This window comes from Rhipicephalus microplus, unplaced genomic scaffold, assembly GCF_043290135.1.
Source record: "Rhipicephalus microplus isolate Deutch F79 unplaced genomic scaffold, USDA_Rmic scaffold_14, whole genome shotgun sequence".
Classification (NCBI taxonomy): domain Eukaryota; kingdom Metazoa; phylum Arthropoda; class Arachnida; order Ixodida; family Ixodidae; genus Rhipicephalus; species Rhipicephalus microplus.
The window spans coordinates 16,364,832-16,381,491 of NW_027464587.1; the positions used below are offsets into that span (position 1 = coordinate 16,364,832).

Here is a 16,660-nt window from a genome sequence, read left to right on the forward strand (position 1 = left end):
TGCTAGCGATGCGCAAGATAGCTATTCGGGGTTTTAATGAGACAGCGACCGATGTGTTTTGTTGCTTGCGACCAAGCACATTACTGCTTCTTCTTTCTCGTATACTCGCGCTAGCGCGACTGCCTTGCCCGCCAAATTCGAGGCGGACTTAGGCCTAGCCACAACTTCCAGCAAAGGTAGCCAAGGCTCCACAGAAGCCCATAGGTTCAGAAAATGGCGGGTGATCAGCTGCTCCATAGAGTTAATGAGCTGCTCATGGGGCTTAGCTGTGAGGAGGGAACACTTGCGGCGGAACAAAAAATAAAGTGGATGTCACAAAATACCTGGTGACAACATTTTGAGTGCCCTAGTGCGAAATTTGATCTCAAATTACTTTCCATGGGCCCCTGATCGCTAAGGGCTCGCTCTCAGGCGATCGCTGGTGGGTCCTCCACGAGTTCGCTTCAAGTCAATGTCAGCTAATCTAATACTGACTCATGACTAGATAGTGATGTTTAAGTGTACTATCGTTCACTTTGCCTCGATTATACAAGGAAACTTCTGCTTCGAACAGTCATAGTATCATGGCATTCATGGTGTCTTCCGCAGATGTACTAAAGCAACCAACAGTGTATAGCTGCCATATCTGCAGCGTTGCTTATTTGCTTCAAACATACGCAGCTTCTTTGGCATGCACAATGCTTGTGCTCTCCAGTTTTAACAGAAAGAAATGACGCCTATTCACGCCAAAATTATGACATTTCAGCTTTATTCAATGGTCACAATAACTTCAATTTATTACAATGCACACGATGGTAATAAGCCCGAAAAAGTCTGCGGACATTGCTAGCATTATGTTTTTTTTTGCATCATAATGCAATAAATTACCACATCGTTTGCGAATGCAGACATGCAAATTGTAGCGTGATATACAATTTGGCGATTTGCTCACCGATAACGCGAATAATAGTAGGCACTGCGTGCTCCAGAAGAAAACCAGGCTGCAGAAATAGTGATGGATGAAAGTTCAACGAGCAATGCATTCCGAACCTTTGCACTTATTTCTGATCTAGAAGACGTGATCATTTGTTGCTACTGCTTGCACAGCACACCGTTTCTGCAGGTGCCTACAAAAGCACTCTGCGTTAAATGTAATTCGCATCGCTCTGCTGCTTGCTAGACAATTCACTCAAGACGTTCACCAACGATAAAATTTACTTTATAATTTCGCGCGCAGCAGAGAACGCAAGCAAGCACGAACACTTAGGGACACTAAAGTCAAATAACAATTGACGACAGAGTAATAGCTTAAAGTATGACAACATCTAAAACGATGATATTATCAACAACAGTGCCCTACTTACCGATAAATTATGGTAAATGCACAAGCACACATGCGCCGCAGTAAGACATTTTCAAAATGATCCTGATGACATCAGACTGACCGCCAACAATTAATCACTAGTAATCGATCTAACTGCACTAAATAAAGAACCTTCTGTGCATCAAGAGACACAATTAAATGCTGCTTGTTCGTTTCTGTTTGATTCACGGAAAAAAGAACCGCCGGAAGTTACTATGGAGAATGGCGCGAGTGGTTCAAAAATTCAATTTTCGCGTGGTTACACGGGACAGGTGGTGCCATCTAGTGGGGCACAGTTGAAACAAAGAACGCCCGCTACCTAGGGCAACCGGGGCAGCATGGCAGAAGCAGACAATCAGAGGTCTTGAAATGAACTTCAAGCTTTAGTTTTTTTAACACGAAATGTTTTTTATGAAATACTTTTACCACAAAGCCAAAATAGTGGTTGGCAGTTGTGCCATTGCTTAAATGTTTTTTTTTTTTTTGTGACTTTCACGATGACTGTCACCACCTCGGCAGGCGCAAAAAATTTTTTACAGCACTTCTTCGTAGTTTTTAGAGAAGATATTTTGTAATCGGATAGAAAAAAGGTTACAGAAACCACATTGTGACTTTCACAAAAATTTAATTTTTTATGTCCCATTGAAAATAAATCTGTACATGGCTCGTAATTCTTACTGGTTATAACAGACCAATTCAGTATTTCCATAAAAGTCTGTTGTAAAGTATTGGGATTTTAATCATCATCATCAGCCTTACTACGCCCACTGCAGGACAAAGGCCGCTTTTATGTTCCGCCAGACAACTCGGTCCTGCGCTTGCTGCTGTTACTTTATACCCGGAAACTTCCTAATCTCATCTGCCCACCTAACTTTCTGTCCCCACCACACCCGCTTAACTTCTCTGGGAATCCAGCCAGTTACACTTAATGACCAGCAGTTATCCTGCCTACACGCTACGTGCCCAGCCTATGTCCATTTGTTCTTCTTGATTTCAACTACGATATGCTTAACCTCGGTTTGTTCCCTCATCCACTCTGCTCTCTTTTTGTCTCTTAAGGTTACACCAACCATTTTTCTCTCCATTGCTCGCTGCGTCATCTTCAATTTAAGCTTAACCCTCTTTGTAAGTCTCCAGGTTTCTTCTTCATAGTTAAGTACCGGCAAGATACAGCTGTTATATACCTTCCTCTTGACGGATAGTGGCAATCTACCAGTCATGATTTGAGAGTGCTTGCCGAATGTGCTCCACCTCGTACTTATTCTTCTAGTTACCTCAATCTTGTGGCCCAGCTCCACGGTTATTACCTGTTCTCAGTAGACATACTCTTTTACAACTTCAAGTGCACTGCTCCCTATCTCAAAGTACCATTGTCTTCTGAAGTTGTTGCACGTTACTTTCGTTTTCTGCAGATTAATTTTAAGACCTACCTTTGTGCTCTCCTGATCTAATTCATTAACCATTACCTGCAAATTATCCCCTGAATTACTCAGCACTGCAATGTCCAAGATGGATTTACCAGCGCAAAAAAAGACAGAACATTCAGGAAGGACACACACACAACACTGAACTCACAACTGATTCATTATTTCGAACGCAAGGCCTTTTTGTAGGTATGCATAAAAAAAACAGAGAGATAACATGTTGCTGAATAAACAATAAACCGAAGGTGATCGTGCAGTCTAAAATTTTCTTGACACCCAGTACACCCCCGATAAGAAGAATGAAGAGAAAAGTATATCATTGATCCTAAAACCAACCAGAAGAAACACGCTAAAGCCAGAGAAGCCTAGGCAGCTGCACACGAACAATAAAAAAAGATCTAAAATGTTAAAAACTAAAATGGAATACAAGAACAGTGTAAAGCATGTATTAAGCTTATTGAAAAGGCATGCACCATAAGTAGGTATTCGAAAGGGAAATGGAATCCTTTCTGGTTGTTTCCATCATTTTTTGTGCTGGTAAATCCATATTAATCAAGAACCAACTTGCCCACGCAGTAGATTTAGGTAAGCAATGTCATCGACGAAGCATGGATTACCAAGATACTCTCCATTGACTCCTATTTCTAATTCTTGCCATTCTAGGCCTCTGAAAATCTCCTAAGCACGCGGTAAATAGAATGGGGAAGATTGTATCCCCTTGTCTTACATCCTTTTTGATTGGTATTCTGTCGTGTTCCTTATGGAGCACTATTGTACCAGTTTATCTTTTGTAGATTTCTTCCAGGGTGTGTATACATGCCTTGTCAAAGCCCTGATTTTGTAGTGTCTGCATGACTGCTGATATTTCTACTGAATCAAATCCCATCTCGTAATTTATGAAGGCTAAATATAGTGATTGAGTGTGCTCCGAGCATATCTCCATCACCTAATGAATAGTATGAATGTAGTCGATGGTTGAGTAGACTTTTCGAAATCCTGCTTGTTCCTTTGATTGATTGAATTCTAATGTTACCTTAATTCTGTGAGCGATTGCCTTTCTAAATAGCTTGTATATGACGGAGAGCAAGCTGATCGGCCTGTAACTCTTAGAGTTTTTGTCGTCCACTTTCTTATGGACTAATATGACGTCAGCAATCTTCCAAGATTTTGATACCCTACTTGTCAGGAGACATTTCATAAATAGGGTGGCTGGTTTTTCTAAGACAATCTTAGCTTCATATTTCAGCAGATCTGATGTTACCTGATCCTCACCAGCAGCTTTGCCTCGTTGCATTCCCTCTAAGGCTTTCCAGACATCTTTCGTCATTACTGGTGGAATGTCACATGGGTTACTGCTAGTTTTCACATTACGATCATGATTGCCTTGGTTACTGTACAGATCTCTGTAAAACTCCTCTGCTACTTTAACTGTCATATATCCATACTGGTAGTTACTTTCCTTGTCGCTTAGTGCATACATCTAATTTTTGCCTATCCCAAGTTTCCAATTCAGCACTTTGATGCTTCCTCCGTTTTTTAGAGCATGTTCCATTCTCCCTATGTTATACCTTCTTATATTGGATACCTTACACTTGTTGATCAACTTGGAAAGCTCAGCCAGTTCTATTTTGTCTGTTGTGTTCGAGGCTTTCATGCGTTGGCATTTCTTAATGAAGTTATTCATCCCCTGGAACAGCTTGCTAATGTCCTGTCTAACTACCGTACATCCAACTTCCACTGCACACTCTGTAATGATACTCATCAGATTATCATTCATTGCGTCAACGCTAAGGCTGATTTCCTCGATAAGAGCCGAGTATCTGTTCTGAAGTGAGACTCAGAATTTTTGTACTTTCCCTCTCAATGCTAGCTCATTGATTGGCTTCTTGCATATCAATTTCTGTCGTTCCTTCTTTAAGTCTAGGCAAATTTGAGACCCTACCATCCTACGGTCACTGCATCATACGTTGCCAAGCACTTCCACATCCTGCACGATGCCTGTGTGTGCATTCAGTATAAAATCCATTTTGTTCTTCCTTGCCCTATTAGGGCTCCTCGATGTCCACTTACGATTCACTTGCTTTCAATAGAAGGTATTTAAGATCAGTAAATTATTGTGTTCTGCGAATTCTACTAATAACTCCCTTCTGGCATTACTAGTACCGATGCCTGGAGTTACTAGTACCGATGCCTTAATACCCTACTGACTGGTCTCCAGCCTGCTTTTTTCCTACCTTGGCATTGCAGTCACCCATTAGTATAGTACATATACTGTGTTTTTACCTTATTCATTGCTGATTCCACGTCATCATAGAACTTTTCAACTAATACATCATCATGGCTGGATGTATGTGTATAGGCCTGTACCATCCTCATCTTGTATCTCTTATTGAGTTTAATTACCATACCTACCACCCTTTCATTAAATCTATAGTATTCCTTTATGTTACCAGCTATGTTTCTATGGATAAGAAACCCCACGCCCAGTCCTCTTTTATCAGCCTAGTCACAATAGCAAAGGACGTGCTTGGTTTTTTCGCACTCCTTTTACAACCAACCAAAATCCTCGTCGCTACGGAGGTCTATTGTAATGAGGTTGTACTGTAAAGCCGACTTGATGCCTACACTATGGTCAGACTAGCCAAACTGCACTCAACAACAATCACATGTTTACTGAGAAAGAAAAGAAAAACATTTTCGCCGCAATAAAGTAGTGCCAAGAGGAGAAGCGTCCTTAGAGTCTGAAAGGGCTACAAGAAAAAGTATGATTACCAAATCTAAAAAACATCTTTGACGATCATGTAGAGCAGTGTATATGTTTGAATGACTCGAGTTTGAATGACTCAGTGATAAAAATAAACATGTTTTCAGTGTGATAGTACACATGTATAAACTCAATGCCGCCTCTTCTTGTAGGTCCAATTCGTTGAAGCCGGCCTGCCTGCCGAGTTCTTCACTGCAGTTGCCCAAGAAATTTTCGCCAAAGTTGGCAAGGAGGCAAGAGGCTGTAGAGACTGTGAATGCGACAGGGGTCGCGCATGGAGCTCTGTAGCTCGCTGCAGGCCAGTTGGCTGCTGAGGTCACAGTTTCAACTGGGGTCAGCATTTAATATTGCTACTCGGGCTGTACGCACTAGATGGAATGTGAACAAATTACTTTTTAAAGTTGCTTTACAACTGGATCAGTAGCTTACAGTGGCACAAAGCTTGAACACTAGAAGAGAAAGCAGTACGTTAGAATCAGACAGACTGGCATTTGATCTTTCACAAGCACGATGCGAAGATCACATGATTGCCTTTGCATCTCATACTAACTATTACAACTGCTGCTAAAAGAGATTAAATTTTAAATGTTAGTTTGTGTGCCCTTATTCTGGCATCAGTCAGTCCTCTCGTGCTTGAAAACAAGATTCAGAGGTAATGCATTAAGCATGGCATTTTAAGTTTCCAACTTCACAGGTAAAGACTTAACGTTGTTGGTGCAGACAGCCACCATAAACATGAACGCAGTCACCCTTTGTACAATTAAGACAACAATGAACTACTACTGCATATAATGAAGTAAATAGATATTTCTCATGTACATTGATGACAGTGGCTATTGGAACAGCTTGTCAGTCATTAATTGGGACAAAGTATAGCACTACACCGGGAATTGATTGAAACTCTAACCAAAAGTTTGTGAAGAAACCTGACGTTTTGGAACTGACTTGGTTTCTTCCTCAGGGGAAACTGAGGCCACGTAACAGTGGCATCTTCAAAGCACTTGTGGGGCGGTTAATGACCCCTTTCTCTCCCTCTCGTTGTGCGGTGGAGCGCAGTCCGTGTGTATACACTGTGGAAAGGGTTTCGAGAGAGCGGTCAATGTTTCGGGCCGTTCGCGAGAAGGTTTCCAAGAGAGCGGTTGACCTTTTTGAACCGTACGTTGTATGTGCCACGACTAGGTTACTACTCGAGTCGTGGCACATACAGCGAATGACCCAAAACATCAAACACTCTCTCGGAATCCTTCCCATAGTGTATACACATGGACTGCGCTCCACGGCAAAACAAGAGAGGGGTCATTAACCGCCCCACGAGTGCTTTATAGATGCCGCTGCTACGTAGTCCCAGTTTCCCTTGAGGTTATAACCAACCCATTTCCGAAACATCGAGTTTTTTCACAAACTTTTGGTTGGAGTTTAAATCATTTCCCAGTTTTCATACCCAACCAGACAGACATCTGTCAAATGTTTACATTCAAGCACTACACCAACATGTAAGAAGAAACATTGCAAACACAATATTCAAATGTTAATGGTTAATCCCATTTGGAGGTATGCTATATGGTTACAGGCAAATGTGGTTCTGAAATATTAATTAAGGAGTCCGAACATACAATCATATCTACTGCTTCACTGACCAGCAAACTTTTCGCATATCCACCAACCTAGGCGTCTAGTGTGCCACAATAGGTCGCACTTGTTTGCAGCCCTTGCAAGTCCTCCCAGTTTCTTTTTTTGTATGTGGTATCCTTGCTCAAAATGTGTATAGATTTGTGATGTGCATAACTAGAGCATAATTAGAGCTGGTCATGAAATAAATATTTTCTTATTGAACGTCTGTCTTGTCACTCCTGCTTGTGTCTCTACTATACAGATGTAGTGTGCTTGATATAGCCGACATCCTCTTGTAATAAATTCAGGAAAAGCTTGATAGTTTGAAAATTCAGACAACTGGATGATTCAAACAATTTCTTTGCCCCTGGCCAGCATACGCATTATTTGATGGCATCAAGCCTTTGTGAATTCGGTTGTAATAGACTGTAACTAGGTTGATTTCAATGATTCTTGGAGCATGGTTAGTGCACAGTGCCACAAATGTGTGATGCAAAAGAACGAACATGGCATTTACAGACTGCCGAAGCAGTCGCAAGTATAGTGCACTGAAATTCTGTCTAGCATACCACTGGCTTTTACATGAAAAAAAACATGGACACAAAATAGAGAAAACAGGATACAGGTATGTGGTTGTTTTTTTTTATTTTCTTTCTTTCATGACCCTAGCTTTTTTTTGCACAAATTCCCTTCACAATGAAGTATGCTTATATGAAAAAATTCAGAACATTTCATGTAGACATTCCTATTGGTCTGAAATTAACTATGTCACCCAGATAATTGCTTCGAGAGTCACATATGTGTGGCACGGGTGTGCTAAAGTGCACGCACGTGTAATGTTTTGCTTCTCACTAGCCAAAGATGCAAGGATCAGAGGGGCGGTGTACACGAGATGTCATCATCATTATCATCATCAGCCTGACTACATCCACTGCAGGACAAAGGCCTCATGTTCCGCCAGTTAACCCAGTCCTGTGCTTGCTGCTGCCAATTTATACCCGCAAACTTCTTAATCTCATCTGTTCATTTAACCTTCTGTCTCCCCCTAACCCACTTGCCTTCTCTGAGAATCCAGTTAGTTACCCTTAATGACCAGCGGTTATCCTGTCTACAAGCTACATGCTTGGACCACGTCCATTTCCTCTTCTTTATTTCAACTATGATATCCTTAACCCCCGTTTGTTCCCTAATCCACTCTGCTCTCTCCTTGTTTCTTAAGGCTACACCTACCATTTTTCTTTCCATTGCTCGCTGCGTCGTCCTCAATTTAAGCTGAACCCTCTTTGTAAGTCCCCAGGTTTCTGCTCCGTAGCTAAGTACCGGCAAGATACAGCTGTTATATACCTTCCTCTTGAGGGATAGTGGCAATCTACCTGTCATAATTTGAGAGTGCTTGCCAAATGTCCTCCACCTTATTCTTATTCTTCTAGTTACTTCAATATCGTGGTACGGCTCCGCGGTTATTACCTGCCCTAAGTAGACAGTCTTTTACAACTTGAAGTGCACTATTACCTATCTCGAAGCGCTGCTCTCTTCTGAGGTTGTTGTACATTACTTTTATTTTCTGCAGAATAATTTTAAGACCCATCTTTCTGCTCTCCTTGTCTAACTCCGTAATCATGAGTTGCAAATTGTCCCCTGATTTACTCAGCAAAGCAATGTCATCGGCAAAGTGCAGGTTACTAAGATACTCTCCATTAACTCTTATCCCTAACTGTTCCCATTCTAAGCTTCTAAAAACCTCCTATAAGCATGCAGTAAATTGCATAGGGGAGATTGTGTCCCGCTGCCTTACACCCTTCTTGATTGGTATTCTGTGGCTTTCTTTATGAAGCACTATGGTAGCAGTTGATCCCTGTAGATTTCTTCAAGGATGTTTATATATACTTCATCGACGCCCTGATTCCGCAGTGTCTGCATGACGGCTGATATTTCTACTGAATCAAACGCCTTCTCGTAATCTATGAAGGCTATGTATAGTGGTTGGTTATATTCTGAGCATTTCTCTATTACCTGATTGATAGTATGAATGTGGTCGATTGTTGAGTAGCCTGTTCGAAATCCTGCTTGTTCCTTTGGTTGATTGAATTCTAATGTTTTCTTTACTCTGTTAGCAATTACCTTTGTAAATAGCTTGTATACTACAGAGAGCAAGCTAATCGGCCTGTAAATCTTCAAGTCCTTGTCATCTCCTTTCTTATGTATTAAGATGTTAGCTTTCTTCCAAGACTCTGGTACCCTTCCAGTCAGGAGACACCTCGTAAACAGGGTGGCTAGTTTTTGTAACAGAATCTGTCTTCTATCTTTCAGCAGATCTGATGTTACCTGATCCTCACCAGCAGCTTTGCCTCTTTGCATGCTCTCCAAGGCATTTCTGACTTCTTCTATCATTACTGGTGGGATGTCATCTGGGTTACTGCTAGTTCTAAGAGTATTAAGGTCATGGTTGTCCTGGCTACTGTACAGATCCCTGTAAAACTCCTCCGCTATTTTAACTATCCTATCCATATAGGTAGTTATTTTGCCTTCTTTGTCCCTTAGTGCATACATGTGATTTTTGCCTATCCCAAGTTTCCTCTTCACTGCTTTGACGCTTCCTCCGTTTTTTCAGAGTGTGTTCAATTTTCTCCATGTTATACCTTCTTACATCGCATACCTTACGCCTATTAATCAACTTCGAAAGCTCTGCCAGTTCTATTTTGTCTGTTGTACTTAATACTTTCATGATTTGACGCTTCTTAATTAGGTTCTTCGTTTCCTCGGAAAGCTTGCCAGTGTCCTGTCTAACTACCCTGCCTTCAACTTCCACTGCACACTCCGTAATTATACTCGTCAGATTATCATTCATTGTATCTACGCTAAGGTTGGTTTCCTCACTAAGAGCCGAGTACCTGTTCTGCAGCGACACTCTGAATTCCTGTACTTTCCCTCTAAGTGCTAGCCCATTGATTGGCTTCTTGCGTATCAGTTTCTGTCGTTCGTTCTTCAACTCTAGGTGAATTTGAGACCATAACATTCTATGGTCACTGCATCGTACCTTGCCAACTACCTCCACATCCTGCATGATGCCTGGGTGGCCCTCATTATAAAGTCTATTTCATTCTTATTTTTTTCATTAGGGCTCCTCCATGACCACTTACTGTTTACTCGTTTTTGGTAGAAGGTATTCAAATTCCGTAAATTATTGCATTCTGCAAATTCTACTAGTAGCTCTCTTTTGGCGTTTCTAGTACCGATGCCATAATCTCCTACTGCTCGGTCTCCAGCCTGCTTCTTTCCTACCTTTGCATTAAAGTCTCCCATCAGTACAGCATACTGTGTTTTTACCTTACTCATTGCCGATTCTACGTCTTCATAGAAGCTTTCAACTGAAGCGTCATTGTGGCTGGATGTAGGCACGTAAGCCTGTACCACCTTCATCTTGTATCTATTATTCTGTTTAATTATGATGCCTACCACCCTTTCATTAATGTTATAGTATTCTTCTATGTTGCCAGCTATGATTCTGTGAATTAGGAACCCCACTCCCAGTTCTCTTCTGTCAGCCAAGCCCCGATAGCAAAGGATGTGCCCATTCTGTTGCACCCTATAGGCCTCATCTGTCCTCCTAACCTCACTAAGCACTATTATATCCCATTTAAGACCCTCTAGCTCCTCCAATAGTACAGCTAGACTTCCCTCACTAGATAAGGTTCTATCGTTAAACGTTGCCAAGTTCAGGTTCCAATGACGACCTGTCTGGATCCAGATATTCTTAGCACCCTCTGCTGCGTTGCAGATCTGACCACCGCCGTGGTCAGTTGCTTCGCAGCTGCTGGGGACTGAGGACCGTGAGTTAATTAACGTACGCATGTGGGAGGTAGTGGCCAGATACTGCACCAGGGTGGCCAGTCTTTCTTTGGTGAGGGAGTGCATTACCGGTGGAGGTCACCGGTGAGGCCGCACCCCAGGCCTCTTAATGCAGTTCCATCGCCACGCGGATTTTTTTTATCCGATTGGGAACTGCCTGGCACGAGGATTTGAACCATGGACCTTTTGCATGTGAGGCGAATGCTCTAACTACTATGCCATCGCCACTTTATCTCTGTAATGTATATGCATGCATTTGTCCTTGTATGGAGATATTTTTATTGCAATAGCAAGCATATGAAAAGTCTCGGCTCGTTTTTATCCCGCAGCCACCACCGCCATCGTGCACCGTGAATGTATACGTATCTATATGTATGAAAACTCAGGGAAAAACAAAAAAAGGCCACCTGCACTCAGCACCTAGCTCGTCGCATCGGCCAATGCGTGCTTATCTCTCACATGTAGTTTACCCTGCCGATGAGGGCGGGGAAGGGGGGGGGGGGCTAGGTGTTTGTGCGCGCGCACACTTACCCTTCAGCGGGGAGAATTGCGTGTCTTGGCCTTTCACCGGAACGATTGCGCTAGTCGCCTTGGCGACAAAGGTCACTTCGATCGCTGGGCAGGCACCATTTGTGATAAGAGTGCATTTTTCAAACACAGCGAAGTAACAACTGGGACACTCGTTAGTTCGCACTCATATCCGTGTCTGTGATTACGTTTCATGCGTCGTACTTGTTTAAACAGTGCATTAAGCGTCAAGCTGTAAACGTTATTAGCTCTCAAGCTGCGTGTCTTATTTTTGTGCGTCATTTATGAGCAGCGCACCGCACGTTTCAATCTACTAGCCGTTCTCAGCGTTACATTCCAAGTTATTCAATTGTTGCTATCGCATTCATTGCTTTGCCCTTGTGGTGAAACTGACTTTTTTTTTTCTTCGTGCTTGCAGTACGGGACCCAGCAAATGTGTGAAGACTATTTTGTCAAGCCAATGCGGCAGCGGCGAGCTGCCTTCATACACACTTGCGATCCTCTGCACAAGGGCCCGACAGCAGACGGTGTGCGCTACACCGCTAAGCCACACGTAGTGCCGTGCAGGCAGTACACTATTTAGGTTGATTGAGATGTTTTCGTTGGTGCGTTTGTCGCAATGACGTGCCCCCGCATTCATAGGTAGCTGTCGTCACGCTCCCGTGAATTTCCATGCAGGTGTCACCGTACACGCGCCGAAGTCACAGTAATCACTGCATTCTCTACTGAGGCTCTTATCCCAAATGAGCAAAATCGTAAGTTCTTGACAGGGGCATATGCTAACAAATATTCGTTAACATTGAATATTCGAGAAATATTCGAGTTAGTTTGAATATTTGACATTTTCCAATAAGTGGTGATCGAATCGAATACGAATATTACATATGCATATTCGCACACCCCTAGCGCAAATACATACCAAGCGCTCGCTCGAAACACGAGATGTGCCAGATAGAAAAGAAGAGACGTCGCAGTACAATGAAAAAAACTCACCCGATTTCACCGCACATCTCTCACCACACTTTGGTGCACTGGCACACTGCTGCAACTGCAACTCGGAGTGCATCAGCTGTCAACACAGTTAACTGAGGACTCACATGCTTGACATTGAAATATGCTGTGCTTATCTGATTATATTGCTCGACTTTTGGCCTGCCTGCGTTGCATATGCTGATCCACTCTGCATATTTCTGGCTTGTTTTGCACGTTTGCAACTTGAGAGTTTACCTGTTTGCTCACTCTTTGAGAAGTAAATCAATCGCTATGTGTTCACATTCACTTTGTGTAGCTGCAAGCACTCTTCCTTCCACAAATTTACGGAGAGAATGTTTGCTTCTAATACCTATTGCCACAACATTTCCATGAGTGATGGGGATATACTATTACACTTACATGTATTATCTGCTTGACTTTCAACGATAAAGCAGAAAGGTTTACAGTAGGTACAAGGCTTGAGGCTCCGCAGTTGCAGCTACGAACAACATGCAAAGCGGGTGCAGGCTTTATTAAAATGAAGCTTTCCGAAAAATCCTTCCAGGCTTTCTTGAGTGCAGCAATGGTGACTAATTTCCCGAACAACCTGCACAGGACAGCGGCTCACACGACACTCCCATCTGCACTACCCTTTCGTGTATGCCAGTAACAGGTCAAGCCTGAGATTATAATTACTATCCGTTCTATCATGTCACACATGTTTGACGTGGCCTGGAGTCGAAGACATAACAATGACAGCTTGACATCGTAACGAGCACTAGATGGCAGACAGAATGGACATATCGACCAGCTGTTTAGAAAGAGAGCATAAAATTATATTATTTTCAATCGTGCACAAAATGTCTGACGAAATACAAAAAAAAGTCACAAGCAACAAAATATTGTGCAGCGAAACTTAATTACCACGAAAGTAAAAATCTTTCCTAAGGAACAAAGGGCAACAACATCATAAAACAGAAAAATTACGACAAGAAAAAAATATTTAACTTCATTCTCATTGATAAGAAAGATGTTTCACTAAAAATGTTTATGTAGTAGCTCTACTTGACAACCTGTGTGCCTTAACAGAAGCCACTTTCTGTATGATTGTTTGTGAGTCTAGGCAGCATATTAATGTTTGTAGTCTGTACATGACATGATACATACTTTACAATCATCTGTATATCCTATGTGAAAATTAATTCTGTATTTCTAGATTTGCAGTGTCTTGAATGAAGCTCAAGGTTTGTGCACTCATCTATTGAAACACCCTAACAAAGCTAAAAATGAAATAAAGGCAAAATGTATATACCATAAGCACTTTAAGTAATGTGTATATTATTGTATGCATACCTTATGAAAGTACCAATTAACTCTTCGCCCTTGGCCCCAGTGGCTGTGAAGCAACTGTCCAAGGGGGCAGTCAGACCTGCAATGCAGTGGAAGGTGCTGAGAATCTCTGGCTTTGTATAGGCCGCCACTGGAATCTGAACTTAGCTACGCTCAACGCTAGAACACTATCTGGTGAGGCTAGTCTAGCTGTGATATCTGGGGAATTAGAGGGTGTTATATGAAATCTAATAGGGCTCAGCGAAGTAAGAATGACAAATGAGGCTTATACAGAACTGACACATTCTATGCTACCGTGGATTAATTGACAGAAAAGAACTAGGAATGGGGTTTTTTATGCACAAGAATATTGCTCGCAGCATAGAGGAATACTATAGCATCAGTGAGAGGGTGGCAAGTATCATAATTAATTATAACGAAAGGTACAAGATGAGGGTGGTACAGGCCTACGCACCTACATCGAGCCGTGATGATCATTCGGTTGAACACTTCTAAGAAGACGTATAGTCAGCCATTGATAAAGTAATGTCACAGTATACTTTTCTGATGGGAAACTTTGATGCCAAAGTAGGCAAGAAACAGACCATGCAGTGGTAGAATATGGCATTGGTTCTAGAAATGCCAGAGGAAAGTCGTAAGTAGAGTTCGCAAAATGTACTAATTCACAGATATTTAATACCTTCTTCAGAAAATGGGCTAACCGTAAGTGGACGTGGCAAAGTTCTAATGGCGAAACTAAACATAAAATAATCTCGTGTGCAGGATGTAGAAGTAGTTGGCAAGATTCGATGCAGTGACCATAGAATGTTAGAAGCTCGTATTTACCTAGATTTAAAAAAGCAATGGCATGAACTGATACACAAGAAGCCAATTAATGAGCTAGCAGTGAGAGGGAAAGTACAAGAATTCAGAGTTTCACTTCAGAATAGATTTGAAGCTCTAAATGAGATAACTGACATTAGCATTCACACAATGAACGATAATCTTACTAGTATCATCAAAGAGTGTGCAATAGAAGACTGAGGTACAGTCACTAGACATGACACTGGAAAACAATCCTGGGAGATAAAAAAGTTTCATTAAGAGATGACAAACCTTGAAAGCCTCCAATGAAACCAACAAAATAGAGCTAGTGCAGCTTTCAAAGTTAATCAATAGGCATAAGGTAGCCGACATCAGAAGGTATAACGTGGAGAGCATTGAGCAGGCTGTAAAAAGCAGAAGAAGCTTATAAGTTACGAAGGCAAACTTATGCATAGACGAAATTCGGATGTATGCATTATGGGAAAATGAAGGCAATTTCATAATCAATATGGATAGGATAGCAGAGGTGGCGGAGCAGTTCTACAGAGCGCTGTACAGAAGCCAAAACAACCAGGATGATACATAAGAAACAATAATAGCCCAGAAGAATTCGACGTCCTACCAGTAATGACAGGGGAAGTAAGGAGAGCCCTAGAAGGAATGCAAATAGGCAGGGCCGCTGGAGAGGATAAGGTAACAACGAACCTACTGAAAGATGGCCGAGAGACCACAAGATTGAGGTAACTAGAAGAATAAGAACGGGGTGGAGCACATTCGGCAAGCACTTTCAAATCATGACACGTAGATTGCCACTATCCCTCAAAAGGAAGGCATATAACAGCTGCATCTTGTCAGTATTTACCTACGGAGCAGAAACCTGGAGGCTTACAAAGAAGATTCAGCGTAAATTGAGGACGACAGAGCGAGTGGTGGAAAGGAAAATTAAAGATGTAACCTAAAGAGACAAGAGAGCAAATTTGGTGAAGGAACAAACCAGGGTTCAGGATATCATAACTGAAACCAAGAAAAAGAAATAGAACGCGCCAGGAACGTAACGTAGGCTGGATAACCACTGGTCATTAAGGGTAACTGAATGGATTCCCAAAGAATGCAAACACATGAAGGAGAGACAGAAAGTTGGGTGGGCCGATGAGATTAAAAAGTATGCATGTAGAACGTGGCAGCAGAAAGCACTAGACCGGGTTGACTGGCAGATCAAGGGAGAGGCCTTTGCCCTGCAGTGGGCGTAGTCAGGTTGATGATGATGATGTGTATTAGAAAAGAATTATTAAATGTGATGCAAAAACAAAAGTTCTCAACAATTCAAAAAGGACATCTTATGAAAGATGCCATTTATTTGTTATATTAGCGTCAACCACTTGTGACGTCAGGTCACAACAGTAATGAGAACAAAACGTTTGTGTGGTCTCATTAACATAGTGTCGAACAAAGAAAAACAAGCCCTGAAAATTCCTCCGCTTTCGTTAAGGCAACAATAGGTTATACATGAATAAAACATTGCATCATCAGTGACAAACCAAAAGATGGCAGCGCTTGTAATGAACACGAAATATTTGATAGTTTCTTCGTGAATGAACAAAAACTTGAACTGGGGATTGTGGTTTTGTTGTTAATCATTACTGCATGAGGCTCAATGACTTGTGCCTTATGGGACCATCTAGATCAAATTTTACAATTTAATGCTAAGTTCTACACAAACTTTCATTCCCGCAGCTTTCAAATTGTGTCATATCGGCATTGTTTTGAGTCAAACACTGACGTCACAGCCAACTTTACCTTTATTGAGCTAAGTTGTAGCAACACGATCTGGTTACTTGTCATGTTTCAGTCAGTGAGCACTGTACGGACAATGGTGAGTTTTACAATAGGGGTCCGAAAACTTTTTGTGTATGCATGCTTTGGGTCAAGCAGGACTGAAAAGTTTTCGAATAGGGTGTGCAACGCTTTGGGCACTCACCCAGCTTTCGTCACTCTAGTACTGGACGACAGCCGTCA

At 41.9% G+C, this 16,660-nt stretch overlaps 1 protein-coding gene and 1 long non-coding RNA gene across 4 annotated transcripts in view; one reads left to right on the forward strand and one right to left on the reverse strand.

Moving 5' to 3' along the window:
* LOC119181451 (uncharacterized) overlaps window positions 1-7,363 on the forward strand; it is a 607,968-nt gene extending 600,605 nt beyond the window's left edge. Inside the window, exon 37 of one of the 2 annotated variants that reach the window (XR_012888604.1) lies at window positions 5,683-5,765. Coding sequence is in view for 1 of the 2 variants with exons in the window: in XM_037432704.2 (XP_037288601.2) it covers window positions 5,683-5,844 (162 nt within the window). In the remaining variant the exon portion in view is untranslated. Of the gene's footprint in view, window positions 1-5,682 lie in introns of both variants that reach the window. The other variant, XM_037432704.2, reaches the window with a different exon arrangement.
* The window catches only part of LOC119181457 (uncharacterized), a 49,879-nt gene extending 33,994 nt beyond the window's left edge, over window positions 1-15,885 (reverse strand). Inside the window, exons 1-3 of one of the 2 annotated variants that reach the window (XR_005111217.2) lie at window positions 14,295-15,885; window positions 13,844-13,919; window positions 732-13,301 (exon numbers count right to left, since the gene is read on the reverse strand). This is a non-coding gene — a long non-coding RNA (uncharacterized LOC119181457). Of the gene's footprint in view, window positions 1-731; window positions 13,302-13,843; window positions 13,920-14,294 lie in introns of those variants that run through there. The other variant, XR_012888612.1, reaches the window with a different exon arrangement.
* Between the last annotated feature and the right edge of the window lie 775 nt (window positions 15,886-16,660).